Raw genomic sequence first — 20,952 nt, 5'->3', positions numbered from 1 at the left:
AAGGAAACACTGGTGAATTAATATTAATAATAAACGAGAGGGATGTTTGTTTTCTCTTTTTTAGAAACTTTATTCATTAAAAACAAAATTAAGCTTCAAGTTAAAACAGTCTGAAGTGAAGATGAACCGACACACACACACACACACACACACACACACACACACAGTGAAGCTGTGACAGGTGAAGTGTGTCCAACAGTTTTGTACCACAGTTGTGATGTTTGTGATTTTATTAAGTTCAAGTTTGTGACTCTGTGACATCAAACATTCACCTTTATTCATTTTCAAACTCTTCCAGGACTTTCAAGGCCAGAGTGCTGGAGGTGACAGCAGGGCCATCTTCTGGTCAAGGTTTTAAACCCGAGTGTCCAGGACGGGGGCGTTTGATGTTTTCACCTGATCATCCCTCAAGCTTGAGTTGATGAAGGACTGAGTTCAAAGACCTGGACCTGGTCTTGGTTCTGGTTGCTGCTCACACTTTGTCTTCTGTCTTGTTGAGGCCCAGAGCCTGAACCACATCCACACTGAGACCGCTCTTCAGAGTCCTCCTCACTAAAACACACACACACACACACACAAATATTAGCAGACAGGAAGTTGTTGTTCTTTCATCGGGACCATCGTTGGCTTCTTGTCTTTAAGGTCTGAGTCTCCTTCTGGACCCAAACACACAAAAACGGTTTAATCTAAGTCTGCACAGTTAGCACTGTGTTAGCATGTTAGCGTTGAGTTAGCATTATGTGACTGTTGAACCGATCTAGAACAGACACCACAGTTTTACTGAAAAGTCCTGAAATCTGTCGTCCAGTTCTGGTCTGTTCAGGTTTTCTCTGGTTGTGGGGTTAGAGTGTTCTCCAGCAGCAGCAGATTTGTCTGATGTTTATCTGCTCCGGTTTAGTGAGGAAGTGAAAACAGATTAGGATGTGTTGTGGACACAGAGCTGCTGTTGTGTCTCAACACAGTGTTTGAACCAGACTGAACCCGGCGAAGACCAAAAAGACCAGGACAGATGTGATTTGTTCCTGAGCAGCAGGAAGCAGCTGAGGTCCTGAGGTCTCATCCGTCCTACACGATGTACTTACATGACTTCCTGTTGAGTCTGGACCGTTTCCGGGTCTTGGGGCTGGATGCCCTGTCTGATGGATTCTGGGTAACAGATTTGACCAGTCGGTCCATGATCTCATCTGTGGCATCGTTTTGGGAGGCGGCCCCGTCTTCTTTGGCTGCAGACATCTGAGATGGACTCACCCTGCCCAGACCTGCAAACCGAACACCAGAACATCAACCAGGACCAAAATACTGACTCAGTCCAGATCCAGGCTGTCTTCACTGCACAAAACTGTGATAGTGATAGTCTGCCTCATGATGTCATGACACCGATTTCAACATGAACTTGATTGACTGAGGATGATGATTTTTATGGCGGCCTGACCGTGTGTCCTTTAGCGCAATAGGCTGAGGGCGATGGTGGCTTGCCATCATGGAGACTTACTGCGGACGGCCCTGGAGCGCCTCAGGCCTCTCGGGTCGGCACTCAGACTTTTGTTGGTGCTGATCAGAAGGTTCTTCATGTTTTCATGCTCCTCCTCCTGACCAGGCTCTGCCTCCACTGCCACAGAGACCGGAGAGGGGCTGTCCTGACGAGACACTGCCCCCGAAAACTTCTCCGTCTGAGAGGAAGAGGAAGAAGAGACGCCATGAACTAAAAGTGAGGGGACAGGAGGCATGATGGGACGGTGAGGACCAGGTCACACAAGGACAGTCTGTAGTGGACATCTGGTTCTCTCTCTGACCTCTGACTTGCATTACCTCAGTGATCAGCTTCCCTCTGGTCTTGGTTCTCTCCCGATGAGCCGCTCTCTTCCGCTTCAGGGTTAGGACTCGCTCTCTGGTTGTGCGATATTCCAAAGCGAACTCACTGATGATGCGACAGAAGCTGGTGACCTTGATGTCTCTGACGGAGGACGATGGCTGTCCCAGAAACAGGAGGAAGGAGTGGAACCTAAAGGGGACATCACCTGTCACTATCTGTCTGTCTGTCTGTGTGTCAACTGTCTGTCTCTTTCTCTCTCTGTCTGACTGTCACCTGTGCATCTCTCTCTCTGCCCGTCTGTCTGTGTGTCACCTGTCTGTCTCTCTCTCTGCCCGTCTGTCTGTGTGTCACCTGTCTGTCTCTCTCTCTGCCCGTCTGTCTGTGTGTCACCTGTTGATGACCCTCCTGTGGACGACCTTCAGGATGATGATTTTCTGGGTGCAGTCCTTCAGGAAGTCCGTCATCTTGTTCTTCAGCACCGCTTTAGTTTCGTGTTTGGTGACCACCTTCAGGTTGTCCCATGATGCTTTGCAGCGTCTCTCCAGCTGCACCAGGTTCTCTGAGAGCAGCTCAAAGTCCACCTGGAGGACAACAAGAGACTCAGCAGGTCAGACGCCCCCACAGCCCGCCCTCCCACATGAGAACAGGTAAAACACAGGAGACGTTTACTTTGGCTGAGCGAGTGATGGCGGGAATCTCAGAGTACACATCAGAGGATTCTGGGTAATTTTCCACCACCAGGTTGCAGGTGTGATGTAACAGAGACTGACGGTGGACTGTGTCCTTCACCTCCACCACCTTCTCCAGGTAACCCAGCTCAAAGCCTTTAGCCTGCACAGACACAAGGAGGGGGCCAGATTACACTTGTTGTCCCTTCAAACAGATCTGGTCTTGATCTCTGTCTGTCCCTCAGTCCTTCAGTCTGAGGTCAACTGGCTCCTCCCAAACACGGAAGAGCAGGTGACATCAGTGTCCTTGGCTCCGCCCACTCTCCTGCTTTCTGCTATTTGAATATTTGTCTGTAGAGTTTGAAGGCGTTCTCACATTGGAGCTGTTGAGGAAGTTTCCGATGGCGAGCAGTGTGGCGAGGATCCTCCTGAAGGTCTGATTGGACGCCAGCTGCTCCATGCCCAGCTTCAGGTCAAAAAGCGGCTCTGCAATCTCCTGCAGGGTCAGAGAGTCAAGATCAGAGGTCAAAGGTTAAAGTGACTTTTATGATCTGAGTGAGCCTCCCCACATGTTCTGGACCAGCAGAGACCCAAGACCTGGTCCTGGTCTTCAATCTGGAACAATGAACATGGACCTGGTCCCCTGTAGACCAGGACCAGTTATGGGTCATGTGGCAGGGGTCAGAGGCCGGGGCGTTACCTTCTCCAGGGCCTCGTAGTTGAGTTTGAAGGCCCATAGCTGCAGGCGGGGGGTCAGGGCACTGATGGAGGCCAGGCTGAAGAGGAACTGCTCCGCTGTGCCCAGAGGGACGTCAGGATTGGCCAACTGAGCTTCCTGGATCCTCTGCTTCTCCTCCTCCGTGGGGGTCATGGTCAGGATCTTCTGCTCAGGACAGAGGGGGGTCAGGTTCTGGTTCAGGTCTTACCCCGACTACACAGACAGTAACCTCTGCAGACAGGAAGTCTTTACCTCAATTCCCTCCTTGCTGATAGCAAATTCGTCAAAATTGAGGATGGCGGTCTTGATAACCTGGACCGTCGGTAGGACGGTCATGCCGATGTTGATGGCATTGCTCCTTTTGGGGTCCAGGACCAGAATCTCAGACTTCTTGTTCTCAGGTCCTTTCTGCACATTAACCACAGAGACGTTAATGAACCTGTTGGGCTCAGATCATCACATTTCCCTCCACTGTCACTCAAACAGGTGACGTTACCTTGGTGACAGGGAGTTCCTTGGCTTTGGACTCAAACAGGTGTTCCAGCCGGGCTGTGTCCACTGCCACCTTGTCCAATGACGCCCACACCGTCCCCCGGCCGAAGCGACACTTCTGAGGCCTGTCCGCCTGCTTGAGCTCCCTCCAGAACAACTTCACTGTCTTCTTCTTCTGGGAGATCGCTGCCACTGCCGCCGCCGCCAAGGAAGGGGGAGGAGGGGGAGCAGGCGGGGGAGGAGGGGGAGCGCCTGGTGGAGGAGGAGGAGGCGGGGGGGGAGGAGGAGCAGCTAGCCCAGGGGGAGGAGGAGGGATGCTGGATGAGGCGTCAAAGGTGTCCATGTCCAGGACATCAATGTCCTCCTCGTCCAGCAGGTCAGAGAAGTCCAGGTCCTTGATGCGCAGGGCAGCGGCGCTCGGCTGCAGCTGGTCCCAAGCATCTACGGAGCCCCCGGGGCCCAGCGGGGTCATTTGGGTGGTCTCCAGGCGGCGGGTGTGGCTTTCCATGTCAATGCTGCTCTGCTGCCGCAGGAGGCGAGTCTGATGAGACAAAGACCAGATTTAAAGACCCGACACGTTTTAGATCGAGTCCCCGCAGACTCTGTCTTCATCCTCACACACATCAGCTCAGACCTGTCAGCCGCTCTGACTACAGCCAGTTGAGTCGCCCCCTGATGGTTTTTAGATAGAACAGGTGTGTGTGTGTGTGTGTGTGTGTGTGTGTGTGTGTGTGTCCAGCAGGGGTCTCCCTCACATCATGTTCCAATTATGTTATTTAAACATAAATGTATTCTCTGATCGATTATGGATCACAAACTGCACTTTCATTTTTGTTTTATTTGATTCAGATTTTAATATTTAAATTCAAGACACTAAATCTGAAAGTAAATTTTCATCTATGTGCTTTGCACTGTCTGCTTAAATTATATGAAGTCTGAATCTGAATCTGAGTAAAGAGATTGAGGATTCGGATCAGATTGTATTCCCGGTCCTGGTCCAGCAAACTTCGTCTGCTGGATGACATTTAGTGGTTTAGGGAAAGACGTCAGAGGACTCAAACACAAACACAGACACACACCTGCTTCTCAGCCAACCGGGCCAAAGCGGCCTGGGCGGAGCCTTCCAGACCTTCCAGCTCCGCCCTGCGGGAGGCGCTGCTCTCGGGCTCTACTGAGCATGCTCCAAAGCTGGACAGACGCTCCAGGACACGACCACGACGACTCAGATCTGCACCAGCTGAGGGGAGGGGACCGAACAGAGGTCAAAAGTCAAAGGTTGTAACAGTTTATCTAGTCCGGGATCAGGACCAGGTCTCACCGGGCTGGAAGGTCCCCTCTTCTTCTGTGGTGTCAGCAGCCGTCTTGGAGTAGAGCATGTCCAGCAGGAACTTCTTGTCGTTGGACAACGTGCTGCACTGACGCTGCACAGAAGCCACTGCAGAAACACACATGTAAACACCTAACAGGACTGTCCCAAAGAGCAGAGTATTGTGGGTAATGAGTCTTACCCGGGTCATTCTGGGAGTCGGCGCATCCGTTGCTGTCGCAGCTGCTGGGGCCTGAAAACACAAATCTCTGTTTGACTTTGTCTTAACAATGAAAACGAGTCAACGACCTGATGTGACCTTTTTACCGTGACACGGTGGCTCTGTAGCTGGGATGACCCCGCCCTCCTCCACTGCTGGCTGTGGGCTTGGGGTTATGATGTCATCAGAGGAGGACAGCCTGGACTGGCTGAGCTGTTTACTTCTTCTCTTCTCCCACTGTGTTGCTGCCAGGCTGCGCAGGAAGGTGCCTCTGTGGGGGAGGGGACATATGAGACGTGACAGGAAGTGACATCAGAGTAAAACCTAAACATTCAAATCACTTCAGATCAAAACAAACAATAATAAAAATGACCCAATTGATTTTCATTCTTCACTGCAAAACCAAACCAGCTACCGATTATTGAACCAGGACCAGATCCTTTCAGCCCCGCCACCGCCAACACACACACACACACACACACACACACACACACACACACACACACACACACACACACACACACACACACACACACACACACACACACAAAGCCTCCAGCTCCCAGCATGCAGTGGGGCGGCAGCAGTACTTACTCAAACCTCTTCAGAACCGGCTTGTCCTGATTTACACTACAGTCATCAGGGCTGCAGAGACACAACACAGAGCTGAGCAACACACACACACACACACACACACACACACACCCTGCACTGAGGACCTGGTGTCATCAGCCTATTAGGGACAGGAGGATGATCACTGTCCCTCCTTAACCAGTCACCATGGTAACAGCACACTAAATTGGAGTTCATCTTCCTCCACACACACTACAGAACTGGGACCAGGACTTTAGTGATCTGGATCACAGCTGAGATGATGAAGACTCTCCATGATCTTCCTGGATGGACAGAATGTCCCCCAACGATGTACAAATGAAAATGTCCTCTTTTTTTCATGTCAGCAAGAGTTTGTGTATTTTACACCTGACCAACACAAACACACACACACACACACACACACACACACACAAGGGAGACGTGTACTCACCAGACAGGCCAGTCAACCTCCCCTGAGCTGAGGGGAGGGCGAGGAAAGGAAGAAAGAGAGAGAGAGATTAGAGCAACAGACTAAACCTCGTAGAGAGAGACAGACAGACAGAAAGTCAGGTGGAGGGAAAGGCAGAGGGACGGACAGACAGACAGGCAGGCAGAGGGACAGAAGCATCCTCAAACACTGAGGGTCCTCTGCAGCATCCTGCTTACCATGGCTTCGTCACCAAGGTTACCACATATCTCATGACATCACAGATCTGGAGTTTCTCTTACCTGAAGGTTTTATTCTCTGTCTTGTTGGACTGATCAGACATCTGGAGGGACACATCTGAGGAGCTATACATACAGAGAGACACACAGAGAGACACAGGTTAAACTGCAACTGGGATGAAAACTGAGGCAGAAGAGTGTCAGGTCTGATCTGGTCTGAGGTCGGAGGTCTGACGCAGTCTGATCTGGTCTCTGGTCTACAGACCTGGGGGCTGTTGTCTCCTCAGAGATGGAGCTGGTTTTGGAGAAGAGTCTGGACTTCCTGTTCAGACCCAGAGCCGACATGTGATGACTGAGGAAAGACCGACTGCTGGGAGGGGGTTGAGGGTAGGGGGGGCAGAAACACCACATCAGAAAGAGACCCAACACCAAGAACCAGAACCAGAACCCAGAACTGAGAGAGGAGAGGCAGGGCTGCAAGAGACCAGGATCCAGGAATCAGATCCTAGTCCAGGACTCTGCAGGGGTGGAAAGGGGAGGGGGGGGGCTGACACAGATGGTCCTGGTGAGAAGTCTGTAACTTACGGACTGGACGGCGTCTTTGTGTCCTGGTCCGTCGTCATGGTACCGTTGTGGGGTGTCGGGGGGGGCAAGGGAGAACAGGACGGACTAAGAGCAGGGCTGCTGGGGTCAGAGGTCAATGGAGAGGAGGCCCTACTGAGCCCCGCCGGTGGGGTGGAGGATGTTGAGGAGATGGCAGGGGAGAGGGGGCTGTTGGCAGTGGGGGGAGTGGGGGAGGTGGAGGGGGAGGAGCCTGCAGAGGAGGAGAGGAGGTCCGGAAGGTTCTGATTGGACGAACGCCGGCGAGATCGACCCTCCTGATCGGCGACTATTTTCCGTCGCTCTTTACGCAGCTGAGGGTACGAGTCATCGACCTCACCGTCTTCATACCGGAGAGCTCTCTGCACACACAGAGACACACAATAGAGTGAGACATCAGACTTCTGTGGGTGTAACTGAGTGAGTTTTTGCGGACCTCGTAGATGGTGAACTGGGCCCTCAGGTCCATCTCTGTCGCCTTGTTGTTCATGTGTTTGTGGATGATTGTCTCCATCCCCAGCTGCTCCAGACTGTCCGTCACATCGTAGAACGAGTCCTGGTCTGGGAGGACCGCCAGAGTCTGACACACAACACACAGATAGATGACCATCATCACCGACATTTTTTTACCTTTTGGAGCACTTGATGATTTTGTTTACCTTGTTGATGAGTGTCATGGCGAAAATGAGCAGCTCTGTGTCGGAGCCATTTCTCTCCTCCAGGACTTCCATCAGATAACTCCAAGCCTTCACACCTACAGCGCACACAAACATCCTCTGAACTCCGCAATTTCCCCCAACCGCAAGCAGGTTTATTTGTTTTGTGTTGTGTTGTGTTGTTGTACCTCTCTGACTGTCCACGGCGTTGACGGCGTCGATGACTCGTGGACCGTTGGACTCTGAATACTCCACAAAGACGATGAGCAGCTTCAGAGATGTTTTCACCACCAGACGGGACTTAGGAGACAAACAGAGTCAGGGTGAGTACAGGCGATTGTCACATGACTTCCTGTCTGAGTTGTCCCAGTAGATTTTATCTGTACAGCTTCAGCCATTGTTTCAAGTCTTGGTGTTTTTCAGAATAAAACTCACCAGACTTCCTGTCAGTGTGTAGAGCCACTGTACTGTCTCATTGTGGTTTATCACCCCGTTCATCCCGTCCACAAACAGCATGATCTGACTAAGAGCTGAGGACCGACAGGAAGGAAGGAACAGACAGACATGAAGTCAGAGACAGACAGACCGACAGAGAGACAGAGAGGGACAGCATCTCCAGAGAACAAATCATTGAGCTGGTCCTGAGCTGAACAGGGTCACATGACCTCAAACCTGTTCTCACCACACCTCCCTTTCACCTCCCTTTCCCCTCCCTGTCTGTCCTGCTGGGGGGGGGCTCACCTCTCAGGATGTAGTTCTGGTAGTTGTGGTCGGCCTCGGCTCCAACTTTGATGAAACATGTCAAACCTTCAGACGCCACAAACTCCGGGACCAGATCTTTATCATCCTGGGGGGGATGGAGGGGGGCACAGTGTCAGAGGGTATTACAGCGTGTGTGTGTGTGTGTGTGTGTGTGTGTGTGTGTGTGTGTGTACCTGGAACAGCTGTTTGAGGGAGAACAGAGACCGTCTGAGCTCTGGACCCTGAGAGTTGTACAGTTTCTCTGAAACAAATGAGAAGAGGAGAGACAGGAAGTGACGATCTGAAGCGTCAGACTGCTCAGTAATAACATCAGTCCACTGTGATGTCACTCTGATGGCACCCTGATTGGTTTATTACTTGTGACACTCCCATGATTCAACCCTTGGACATGAAGCAATGACTGGTAATAAGACTCTGAAGTCCGGACTGTTCTGTGGTCTGAAGACTCTGCCGGTGGACCAGAACGCCATGGTCACATGGTCATACACAGACCATGTGGCCATGTTCACTAACTGTCATTGTTTACAGACCACTGAGATGCTTATATTCACGTTCAATTCTCTTTTCTGAACGGGGGGGGTTATTGCTGGAATGAAAGTATTTCCTGTTTGTTCTCTAAGAGGTGGCGACCCCTGACTCACAGTTCAGAGACCTATTTCAACAGTTTGGTTTAGACCCCCCCAGACAACAAAACAACACAACACAACAACAGCTCCAGACAAACCACAAGGGGGAGCTTAGTCCAGCACAGACCAGGTCTACTCCCAAGCTAATGTTTCCTGTCCTCATACTAAAGGGAAAATGGCACACACACAGTAACCACAGCCTGACACTGTAACAGGAAGTCATGGGATTTAGTTGTCACGGTAACATGAAACATGAATGAGGCTCTGTTCAGGCTGTAAACAACAAAATCCCAGAATACCACAGGACACATTCACCAGGCAACAGACTGGATGACATCATCTCCATCTCACCTTGACCTCTGACCTCTAGAACCTGCTTTGACCTCAGGTAAACTTATTGTGGGGCATCCTTAACAAAACACAGTCCCTGTTACCATGGAGAGGCTCACAGATGGGCTCTTATTGTGAAACATCTACAGCAGAAAGCAGCAGCAGGAAACATGCCTACTTCAACAGTGTATGGTGTCAGGATTCAGGGCAAAATTGATGAGGCTAGTGTCTTTGGTTCAGAACCTGAACCAGGTCTCACCTCAGTCTCACGACCCACCGACTCTGGTCCTGGTCTCTACGGTGCACCAATGTGACCTGAACCAGATCAGGGTCTGAGTCAGGCCTCAGAATTAGTCCAGCGGTATGATGAGGTTTTACAGGTGGGTGGTAACTGACCAGACAGATATTTCTCAGCAGGATGAGACATTTCTCCAAGGACAATCTTCACCTGGACTGACTGGGACCAGGGGACTCTGTGGCCTCATGAAGAAAATCCTCACTAGTTCACCAGCAGCTCCAAGTCAGAACCAGACAACAGGGCTCACAAATATGGCCGACTTTACAGCCTACAGTGATGAGGGGATCATGGGATTTTGAGGTTAGATGTACTCTGTGGACCTGGAGAAACTTGATGACTTAGACCTGTGTCCTGTCCCTGTGGGGTCCAGAGGAGTCTGGAGGAGGTTTTTGGGATTGCTGAGCCCGTTGTTAGGTGCTGTTGGGTCTGAATTCTCAGCAGAAAGTTGGACGTGTTTTGGGCGTTCCTCGGTCTCTGATCCTGATGGTGGATTCATCTGGGACCTTAGAAGAGGAGCTGACAGTCGCTGCTGGGTAGAGGGAGGTCTGGTTCAGGGTGGTCTTCCTGGGTTGTTTGCTGGAACCACGACAGTCCAGGACAAGCACAAAAAATGGATCAGGTCTCTGCTCTCAGAGAAAATCTAGAGCCATCGCCTCACAGTTGTATCCTTCCGCCACTCCTCTCAGGTCATATCTCTGCTCATCCAGTGTTTTGTGTGGTCACACTGTGGTTCACCTTTGACCTTTCACATTGAGGGTACTTTTCTCCACGTTGCAGAACAGACTGATGATCAGCTGATTCTGCTGCTCTCTGGTAAAACCTAAATCCTCCTCTGAGCCCCGAGGCCTCAGTCTGAGCTCCTTGCTCTGAAACCTTAAACCACAGACTCCAAGTTTGTCATGGAAACTGTCCACAAGTCTGCAGGATTCATTCTTTGGAAACTTCTCTGCTGGAGTCTCAGTGTTTGTCGAGCTGCAGATGAGAGGCGTCTCAAACTAAATTATAGCTGAACAGATGCAGAGTTGGTGACAGTTCAACAAACAGACGGAGATTAGAGAGGAGCAGCAGAGCTGAAAGAGCCACTGAGTCGACGACACACCAGGACCTCCAGGACCACTGGTCCACAAACCTGCTGGTCTTTGGGTCCAAAAATCAAAGTCACGTTGAAACTAGTGGAAACCATCTTTGGAGGAGAAGGTGGATCTGACCTGCTCTATTTTCTCTCCTGATTGGGTGGTAGAATCAGTCACACAGTAGCCCCACCCCCTAACCCCTCCCCTCCCCTCCCTCTAAATGAACATCATGTTGTATTTCAGACTAAGACCAGAAATTCATCAGGAAAACGTTTACTAAACGAGGGGGGACATTTTCCCATAGACTTCAATACAATCTGCCTTCTTTTTAAACCGACTGAGCCGCCCCCTGATGGTTGAGCAGGGTCCAGGTCCAGGACGACCTCTCTGTGTCAGACAGAGAAACACACTGAGCTGTAATCATTACACGTTTGGATCAGTTTCTGGAGCTGCTGAATTAAATCATATATATAAATAAAAGACCTTTGATACATCATTTAAAGCAAAATCTCTGAAAGTTCGACCTTCGAATAAACAACATGCCTGTTTAATGTGACCTGAGACAGAGAGACGTTCAGTTTTGCATGTTGATTTCAGTACTCAGAATCTGCTGACTCACTGTCTCCTCACAGAGCTTCATCAGTTTACGTTTGAAAGATCAGAAATGATCAGCTGACGTCAGACAGGAAATGATGATGAAGCTAACAGTCAGCTAACAGTTGTCGGTCTGTTAATTATCAAACTGACAACAGACAGAATCACAGACTGGAGGCTAAAGGTCAGCCAAAGAGAATCAACTGAAACCTGAGACTTGTGGTGCGTTCACTGACATCTGGACAGTGTGTGGATGAGGTGAGACCTCATTGTTTGCTGCTTTTCTTTTCTGAGCTCATGTTTCCTCTCGTTTCTGACATATTCAATAAATTTAAATGTCAAATGTTATTATGCCCTGTGATGGACTGGAGACCTGTCCAGGGTGACCCCACCATCACACAGAGTGAGCTGGAATTGGCTCCACAACCCCCCATGACCCAGAAACAGATAAGCGGTAGAAGATGGATGGATGGACGGATGTTATTATACGATATTCAAACTCCCCACAGCTCCAGAGAAACAGTTGTGTTGGTTCAGTCTTTGGTCTGTCTGACTCAGGTCTGTTGATCAAAGATCCAAGTCAATGTGTTTAAAAATCCAAAATGAAAGATAGACGGAAATGAAACGTCCTTTCTGCAGTTAAAATCGGTTTTCTCACAGAAAAACAGACAGACGAAAAATAACCACAACTACCAGCAACATGTGACTTTAATTCTGAGTTACTTGTTTTCAATCACTTTGTTAGTTCAGAAAATTCCATCCATCTGAACGACCTGATCTGTAATCATCAGTTGGCCCTCCAGGGGGCAGTAAGATCAGCTGGAAGAGAGTCTGGGACGAAACTGGACCTGGTTCCTCTTCCTGTTAGAGTCCAACTGGGCTGCAGCTGCAGACCAACTGGACCCAGTCCACTTCACCACAATGGACCATCAACCAGATAAACAGCAGCCTGCTGCTCCACAAACACTCAAACTCAATATCGACTTACAAACAAGTGAAAAACTGATCAACAACAAGACGACACATCACACTGGGCCAAGGACCAAACCACATACAGGGACCAGGTCCAAAGTCCCAGACTGGAATCTCCAAAACATTGGAGCCAAGACTCAGAAGACCAGTGCTGCTCATTGTCACTTCATTTCCTGTGATGCCTCTGTCTGAGTTTGTACTGAGGGTGGTGCAGGGTCTACCCCCTGGGGACAGGGACTGTGATGGGGGCCCTTTGTCCTGATGGTTTAACAGCAAACCTGAGGACTGGGATGCTGCGGCTGTATTTGTTGACTGTGACCTCAGCTGGTGCAACCATGACCTGAACTGATGGATGAAAGGGATTGTGGGAAACCTTAAATAACTGCTGACTTCTCTCATCAGGCGCCACCATCCAGTCTTCAGCGCTCAGGAGGATGATCCAGGCTGGAGACGGGGCGTGCCTCCTCTCTGTCTGTCGGTCAGCATTTCCTTTCAGAAAACAACATGACTCATCCACAAATTTGGACCCAAGATGGCTGCCAACCAACCTCCTTCCACCAGCTGAATCAGGAGAAGGGAACGTCCCTGGATTATGAAGAGCTATAACTGTTTTATGATGCCAACACACGCCAGCTGAGAGTGTGTGAAATTCCTCCGACTTGACTCCCACTCCGGCTGAAGGTCAGTGATGCATTCAGGCCCAGTCAGACTGTTAAAACAAGCTTTGTGGAAAACACCAGTCAGTTCATCTTTCATACAAGAAGCTCAGAAGAAGAAAAGCATCTTCAGAGTCAGGTCCACTTCCCTCAGTGGACAACGCACCGATTTCTGTTGGTTTTATTTTTTCATAAAAAAAGAAAGAAAGAAAAGTTGAACACAAAGTTCCTCTCGTGTGTTTGGGTCGTTCTAAAGCTGATCTGAAGTTTCTATCTTTATCTGATCAGGAGTTCTGCTCATTCTTTGGAGCAGTAATGGTGAAGAATCAGCTCCGGTCAGAATCAGACTGATCCAGATCTGAACTAACTTGGTTCAATTTATCACTGAAGTCAGATTGAATAGACCAACTGATTCTGCAGTTTAAGGAGGAAACGGGAAGAACCATCTGGAGGAATAAAAGCTCTGAGGGCAATCGTGGGTTCCTAGTTCAGGATCTGAGTCTCACTGGATCCAGGTGTCTGCACAGCAGCGACGTCAAACCCTGAAAACCCTTCTCATGTCAAAAATAAGATGGCCGACAGGCAAACTACAAACTGGAGGTTTAAATCAGCAGCTCAGACTGAAGGGAGATGTCACAGACCCGACATGTTGTGATGGTTCATAAACTTTCTGAATGTCAGCAGGGACAGAGGGACGGCTCTCTCTGTTTATGCTGCTGAAACAGGACCCAGATAAACTCAGTGTGGTATTTCCTGTTGGTGCCTCTGTAGCTGGTTGAGTTTGACTCTGGAGGAAAAACTAGAGAACACTTCAGACCCACCGTGCTGATCTGGAGGGATGGAAGTTAGGATTGTAGTTTTGAGAAGGTAGCAGCTCCTGAATATGTTTTTCATTAAGTCCTGGTTCTTTGAGAGGAGCTGGATTGACGATGGCTTTCAGTTTCAGAACAACTTGATCTGGTTCTCCGGACGACTCTGGGATGAAGACGATGTTCAGTGCCGTTGTTTAGGAACAGAATATACGTTTCCATCTCAACTCAGCTGTTTTTGACCAAAATTAGAAAAAAAAAAAAAACACGTTGTTGTTGTTACTGTTGCTGTTGTTGGTATTACAGGAAAATCAACTAATAAAAGCTGGTTGAGCCTTTTTTTGCAGATCTGAATGGTGATTGGCTGAAATTCACAGCTCTTAGCATCTTTTTGAAGAAGAAACTAAAGTTAAACAGACGTGTCCCATCACCCAGTGATCACCGTCCTCCAAAGTCCAAGCAGCTAAATTTACTGTCCGTCCTTGAACACATAACTTTCCTAACATTAAACTGAGAGCAGGCTCTTCTGTCCTCACCTCAGTCACTGAGGTCTTTTCTGTAACAGATTAACTGATCAAACTGTTTCAGAGTTCCTCCTTATCTAAGTCTTCTACTTAAAGAATCACTTACAAATTCAAATGAAGGTATTTGATGCATCTGGCAAGAGCCTCCCAGAATTCACTGCTTCTCAAACAGAGCTGGTCAGCACAAAACCGGATGTTAGCCTTTGGTCAGTCATCATGTTTTGTTTGCATTCCTGTCAGAGCCAAGGACCAACAGATGCCTCAGGGCTAAACAACTTCCTGTTAGTTTGCTGTGGTGGAAAATTTGTTTGATCTGTACTCATCCTGCAAACACTAACAACACAACAACCTGCTACAAACCAGCAAGAAGCACACTGACACTTTGCTCAAGGAGCAGGAATCAAACCCACAAGACCAAAGAGGCCGAATGTTCACGTCCTGCTGAGTCTGAACAGCAAGTGACTCACAACAAAACACGGAAGGAAACACAGTCAGAGGCTGATTAAAGCCGCTGTCAGTGCCTGCATCACACACACACACACACACACACACACACACACACACACACAGTTTCAGTGACATTGTTCCTGACAGGAAAAAGTAGTTTAGTGTCTCATTGTGGGGTCGTGTCAGGATGTGAGTTCAGTTCCTGGACGGACGGACGGATGGACGCACACACACACGGACACGGACACACACACACACACGGACACGGACACACACACACACACACACACAGACAGAGGGTCCCTGAATGCATCATCACTGACTGACTGATCCAGGACACCAACAAAGAAGAGTTTGAGTGTAAAAGACTCAAACTGTCTGAAGGTGGTTTCAACGAAGGAGTCAATTTTAGTTCAAAGAAGAACGGGGGAGCCAAAGCTAAGCCTTGAAGGAAGCATGCTGGGAAATCCCCTCCAGGAAGGGAGGGGCCATGCCAACAAGAGTGGGAGGAGGTCGGTGGGGGGGGGTCTGGGATTACACTGGCTCTCCAAGGGACGGTGACTCTGAGGTCGAGCCCCAGGGTCAGGTCTTTCCACCGATGACCAGGATGGAACCGGAGCAGGTCTGGACTCGTTCTGGATTCAGATCCTATCAGTCCTGTTTCAGTCCAAGAGCCAGGTTCAGCTGGGTGAGGTCCCTCAGGGTCACTGAGGGCACACTCTGCAGTCACCTGTTGTTACTATGATGTGATCATCCAGATGTCTCCGCATTCACACTGCTTTAAATGAGACAAGACGACTAAACTGACTCCACTCTTATTGTGAAGGAGCTGCTGAACCGCAGTGCGAGGTGGTGTCTTTGTGTGTGGGTGTGTGTGTCTATTGTGTTGAACAGTAAACAAGCCTCAGATTTCTGACTGAGTGTGTCTGTCTAGTTCTGTCACTGACACCAAACCTGTGTCTCTGTGTGTTATTTCAACTGAGTCTATGTGAGTTTATTTTACAGGGCCAGGTTTTTGACCCACTTCAGTCTAGACCTGGTCTTTGTCCAGCTGGGTCTGTCCATCAGAGACTGCCTGTCCCATCATGCCTTGGGACATCACCACCGGAATTTCAAAGAAAACTTTCCCGCAGCTAGTTGGAGTCCTTTAAAGTCTGATAAGACCTGAAAGGAACCGGATCTCTGAGAGTCAAAACCAGATTCATGATGTGAGAGTGCCCCCCACCCCCCGTCCCTCCAGCTGACAGGGGACACGTCACTGCGGTGAAAGTGTGGATAGACAGAAAGAGTTTCCCCTGACTCATCAGAGCAGGAGCAGCAGATAATTACCGAGGATGGAGTGAACCCGGACCGAGAGCTGAGTCCTCAGGATCAGGATTGGCTTCTTCCCCTTTCTGTGGAAAAACCAGACTCAGTCAGACCAGAAGGGGAAAACAGAGACTGGGAACAGGCAGCAAAACCACCAGGCCTCAGGGGAGCTGCAACATGTGGCTCCCCAGAGACCAGCTCAAGGTCCAGTCCAGAGCTTCCTCCTTCTGACTGACAGTCTATTAATGTGAATTCACATATAAACTCTTCATCATCATCCTCATCTGATCCTGAGCTGCTCAGTTTCCACATAAACCTTCATAAACAGACTGTGGTGGAGTCTGGAAAGAACGACAGCATGGAGGTATGGAAAGAATGGGGGGGGCAGGAGAGGGAGGGGGAAGGGGGGAGGAAGGAAAGAGGGAAGAAAAACAAGGAAAGAGGAGAACAGTGTTTGTGTAATGGCTAAAATAAGGAACAATCTCACACACACACACACACACACACACACACACACGAAGGATTAAATGTGTTATTATCGAAGTTGTTCTTGACGACTCACATCCAAAAATTTAACCCGTTTCAAGTAAAAAGTGATGAACATGAATCTGCTGCGCTGACTCAGCAGATTCTGCTCTGCACTGTCGTTTATACACAGTGACACAGACACACACAAACAAACATTAACAGTTGCCTCTGACAAAGACTGTTGTGTGTGCTCTTATCCAACTGTGATTCAGCTGTGGAACTTCCTGGAAGTGACCTTTACTGATGTCACTTCCAGAAAGCGATGATGTAAAGAGGAGTAAACTGATGTCCTTACGCCACATCTTCGTAGAAACTCTCCAGCTCGTCCTTCTGCTCGATCAGAGAAGAGTCCAGGTCCAGGTAGTTTCCATTAGGAGACAGCTGAAGAGTGCACTCCTCCAACTGGGGGGGCAGAGAGAGAGGTTATCATTCAGGGACAAAACTCTGAGCACAGAAAAACTCTTCAGGATGGATCAGCATCATTGACTCCTGGAATCATCTGCTCATTTAGCTTTAACGCACCAAATCTGAACCTGAACATCTCTGCTGCCTCATAACGAGTCGCACAATGAAATACACAATTCTCAGTACAACAAAACAGGAGCAGAAAAACTTTGTTCCAAGACATGAACCCATTTTCATGCTGAGAATGAGCTCCAGGTTTTACACGTTCACGGTCAAAGGTCAGTAGATAAAGACAATGATTGGTCATCAGTGATCACATGATGCTCAGTTACAGGTTGACCTGCGGCTGAAGCAAAACGCCTGATTCTGTATCTGTTTCCACAGAGTCAATCTGTCTAATCACCAGCAGCTGAATCAGGACGTGATGTCGCAGTGAGGCTGATGTTTCCTGCTCATGTGTGAATCTGGTATCATGGCGTGTCACTTTTTCTCCATGTTTCTGTCCAATGAGCTTTGATAAGACGGCTGTTTGTTTGGTGTTCAGATCACAGACTGCAGTTGAACTGGTTTCAGTGTAAATCTCTAATTCAGATCCGTCGATTTAATTACGACTTCATGGAGTCTTTAACCCTTTAGAGTCACATTCAGACTTTTCTGTTTGTTCCGCCCTTTGTTTTTTTCATTTAAAAAAAAATGCCTCCGTGTACTCAGAATCAGCCTCAGTGAATAAAGAGTCTGTTCGCTTTAAAGACAACACAAAGTTTATTCTGATGTTTGAGCAACTGCTGATTGAACATCAAGTCTGATGTTTGGCCTTCAGGTCGTCTTCACATTATTTCATCTGTGGTACTGCTGGAATATGTGATTGCTGCAGCAGGACACAGATAAACTTTTCCCTCCACCAAAAAGTTCAGATCTAAATGCTTCCTGTCTATTTATAGCAGTGTGCTGCGCCCAGTGGGCGGAGCCTGTCAGATCTCTGAGTCATAGTCAGGTATGAAACTGGAAACCAGAAAAACAATCAGCGCTGATAGTGAGTTAGAGTCCCTGAATCTGCAGAGTCAAATTCTTTCAGCTGTGCGTGTGTATTGTGGAAGACAACCAACTCATGATCTCACATCACCTCCATGTTCTGAACTCAGGTTCCTGGTTGTTACTAAATGGAACCCCTAACCCTCCGGTCCTGGTCTTCCCTAAAGATAGTCCATATATCTCATATATGCATGAAATCACCACAGAGACAGTCAGTGTCAATCTGAGTCCAGTTAAGGACCAGGACCTGGTCCTGGTCCTGGTTCCAACAGGGAAGAAAAAAAAACATTCAAGATTTTTAAAACCCTGTTTGGCCTTGAACTGGTTTCAGGATCTATCCAGACCTCCCAAACCTACAGAATCCCTGATGTTCCTAGTTTCTGGATCCAGTCTATAGAGGTCCATCATAGATGGCTTCATTTCTGCACGTCAGGCTTCACTCTGGGCCTCTGAGGAGGGTGAGGAGGGTAACATGCTGCCTGTCACTGTGACATCACTGAGGTACGAACATGCTGATGTTTCTTTGTCCTCATTAGACTCAGATCATGGAGGATTCAGGTCCGGTGGGTGTCTGGATCATGTGGAACAACAGGTCCAGTCCAGGACTGAAAGGGGTTCATCTTCTATAGATAGAGTTAAGCCCCCCCACCTCCTGCGTCTCTGTTCAAATGCTGATATTTTGTCCAAACTCTGAGATGAACTCCAGCTGACAGCTCGTCTCTGAGCTGCTTCCTGTTCACTTATCGACTCAGTAAGTTCTTCCTGCTCAGCGAGGAAGAGGAGGACCAGAGTGGAAGAATGAGTCGTGTCGTGTCTGATCATATCACATCTGACTCTGACGGGGACACGTCCTGGAGGTCCAGCCCCAGGGCATGATGGGAACAATTAGGGATCTGTGCAATGTAATCTGATGAGATGGCACTCCCTGGTCTTTATCTGATCCTGCAGATTCCAGCAGGACCCTGAACGCCTCTCAGTTGGCTCCGTGTGGAGAGAAAACTGAACGAGGCTGATGGCGTGTTCAGGCAAGGATCACTGAATCATGACCTGCTCATCTTCCTTCAGTTTAGTCCAAACACACACTCTGTCAACATGTGTCACTTCCTGTGGACTCCGACTGAGGAGCATGGAGCTGCTCTCACTTCCTGTTTGGGAAACTCTGTGCCACAGCTGAAACAGAAACATACTGAGCAGTCACAAAGGCACCTGGAGCGTTAGTTCAGTTCACCACTGATCCAAGTCCTCCTTAATCCAGGTCCTCTTTGATCCAAGTCCTCCTTAATCCAGGTCTTCAACGTGATGTATAATTTGAAGAGACAAATGTTAGGCTACTGGTGTATGGTGAGGTCCGGGTCCAGGTCTGGGACCAGGTCCAGGTCGTAACCCTGCACACTGACCTAAATGCAAACGTTAGGACGTTCTCCATGTTGACCCTCAGGTAGTTAATTAGCCTTTAGCATGCTAACATTCAATGACACAAGACGGAAGGATGAAGAAAGAGCACAGATTAATGGGATGTCCGTGAACGCAGCTAATGACCACAGGCAAACAGATGACATGGTCCAGGACCAGGTTCTGGTCTGGGACCAGGTCCGGGTCTAGGTCCAGGTCTAAGTTTAGGTCTAGGTCTAGGTTCAGGTCCGGGTCTGGGTCTGGGACCAGGTCCAGCTCCAGGTCCGGGTCTAGGTCCAGGTCTAAGTTTAGGTCTAGGTTCAGGTCCGGGTCTGGGTCTGGGACCAGGTCCAGGTCTAGGTCTAGGTCCGGGTCCGGGTCTGGGTCTGGGACCAGGTCTAGGTATAGGTCTAGGTTCAGGTCCGGGTCTGGGTCTGGGTCTGGGACCAGGTCCGGGTCCAGGTCCACCTACTGACCCAGAGCCCGGGTTCCGGCTCCACACAGACCTGATCCGGACTGGCTGCTCTCTTTCTGTTTGAACTTTGATTAACTTTCCCTTTGTAAAGTTTAAAAAAGCAGAAACCTGCATCATGAACTGCTTTCATTTTTAGTTCAATTTTAAATGTCCTGAATTTGTCACCGTTCGGACCTGGATCCGCGAAATCGGACTTTTTCGGTTTCAACCTTGAACGGAGTTGAACAGTTTCTGTCATGGGAGACATTTTACAGAGCTTCAGGTCCGGCAGGTGGTTCGGATCTGACCCACCTTCAGCGGCGCCTCCAGCAGCTTGTGTATCGCGGCGATCTGCTCGCTGAGCGGCAGGTTCTCCTCCAGGTCGACCGTCGGCGGTCTGCGGGGTTCGGGGAAGTTGGTGCAGATGAAGGGGTCGGAGTCCTCCAGGAACTGGACCCGGCAGAGGACGGAGGCCATGGCCGACGGACCCCGGACCAGGTGCGGCGGAGAACGCTTCAGAGAATCTGCGGAGGTCCGGACTGCTCGGCGGACTTTAACTGATCCGGTCCGGACTGTGAAGCTTCCGGAGGACAGCGCACACATCCGGTGGGCCCTTTCAAAATAAACCCTATCTCATTCATTTTTAAAAATGACCCAAAAACAAAGGCGTCATCCTGACCTTTATTTTTTTAAGGCAACATCCGCGCATTGTCCGACAGTGACGTCATGCAATTCCCGCATGTAAACACACGGAGCATGACGTCATGAAGCGGTGTGAAACCGGTCTGAAAAAAACACACAGAGTACAGAGACCGAGTCCACATGGCCGCAAGTCCCCGACCTGAACCCTGAGGGAGCGACGCCCCCTGGTGGCTGATCCGCCACAGTACAGCAGCAGGGCCGGATCCAGATCCAGGAGGCGACCCTGAGACAGACGGGACAAAACATGGAGGATGGTGTTCAGGCGTGAAGGGGGCGGGGCCACACAGCCAACACGTGATACCAACTT

At 49.4% G+C, this 20,952-nt stretch overlaps 1 protein-coding gene across 1 annotated transcript; it reads right to left on the bottom strand.

The window, feature by feature from the left end:
- Positions 1 to 54: 54 nt before the first annotated feature.
- Positions 55 to 20,524, bottom strand: fhod1 (formin homology 2 domain containing 1). Its single transcript, XM_029497408.1, has 28 exons — positions 20,256 to 20,524; positions 16,956 to 17,062; positions 16,154 to 16,218; positions 8,669 to 8,736; positions 8,475 to 8,580; positions 8,169 to 8,263; positions 7,922 to 8,033; positions 7,737 to 7,831; positions 7,514 to 7,657; positions 7,063 to 7,439; positions 6,743 to 6,847; positions 6,541 to 6,603; positions 6,263 to 6,289; positions 5,812 to 5,862; positions 5,325 to 5,488; positions 5,200 to 5,250; positions 5,010 to 5,126; positions 4,771 to 4,928; positions 3,696 to 4,232; positions 3,452 to 3,607; positions 3,182 to 3,364; positions 2,858 to 2,977; positions 2,483 to 2,644; positions 2,204 to 2,394; positions 1,810 to 2,002; positions 1,493 to 1,670; positions 1,083 to 1,259; positions 55 to 552 (listed from the first exon to the last, which is right to left on the bottom strand). The coding sequence occupies exons 1-28, from the start codon at positions 20,418 to 20,420 to the stop codon at positions 473 to 475; spliced, it is 4,047 nt and encodes a 1,348-aa protein (XP_029353268.1). The 5' UTR covers positions 20,421 to 20,524; the 3' UTR covers positions 55 to 472.
- Between the last annotated feature and the right edge of the window lie 428 nt (positions 20,525 to 20,952).

The sequence above is a fragment of the Echeneis naucrates genome, chromosome 3, assembly GCF_900963305.1.
Source record: "Echeneis naucrates chromosome 3, fEcheNa1.1, whole genome shotgun sequence".
Classification (NCBI taxonomy): Eukaryota; Metazoa; Chordata; class Actinopteri; order Carangiformes; family Echeneidae; genus Echeneis; species Echeneis naucrates.
This window is presented reverse-complemented; position numbering and strand designations above follow the sequence as displayed.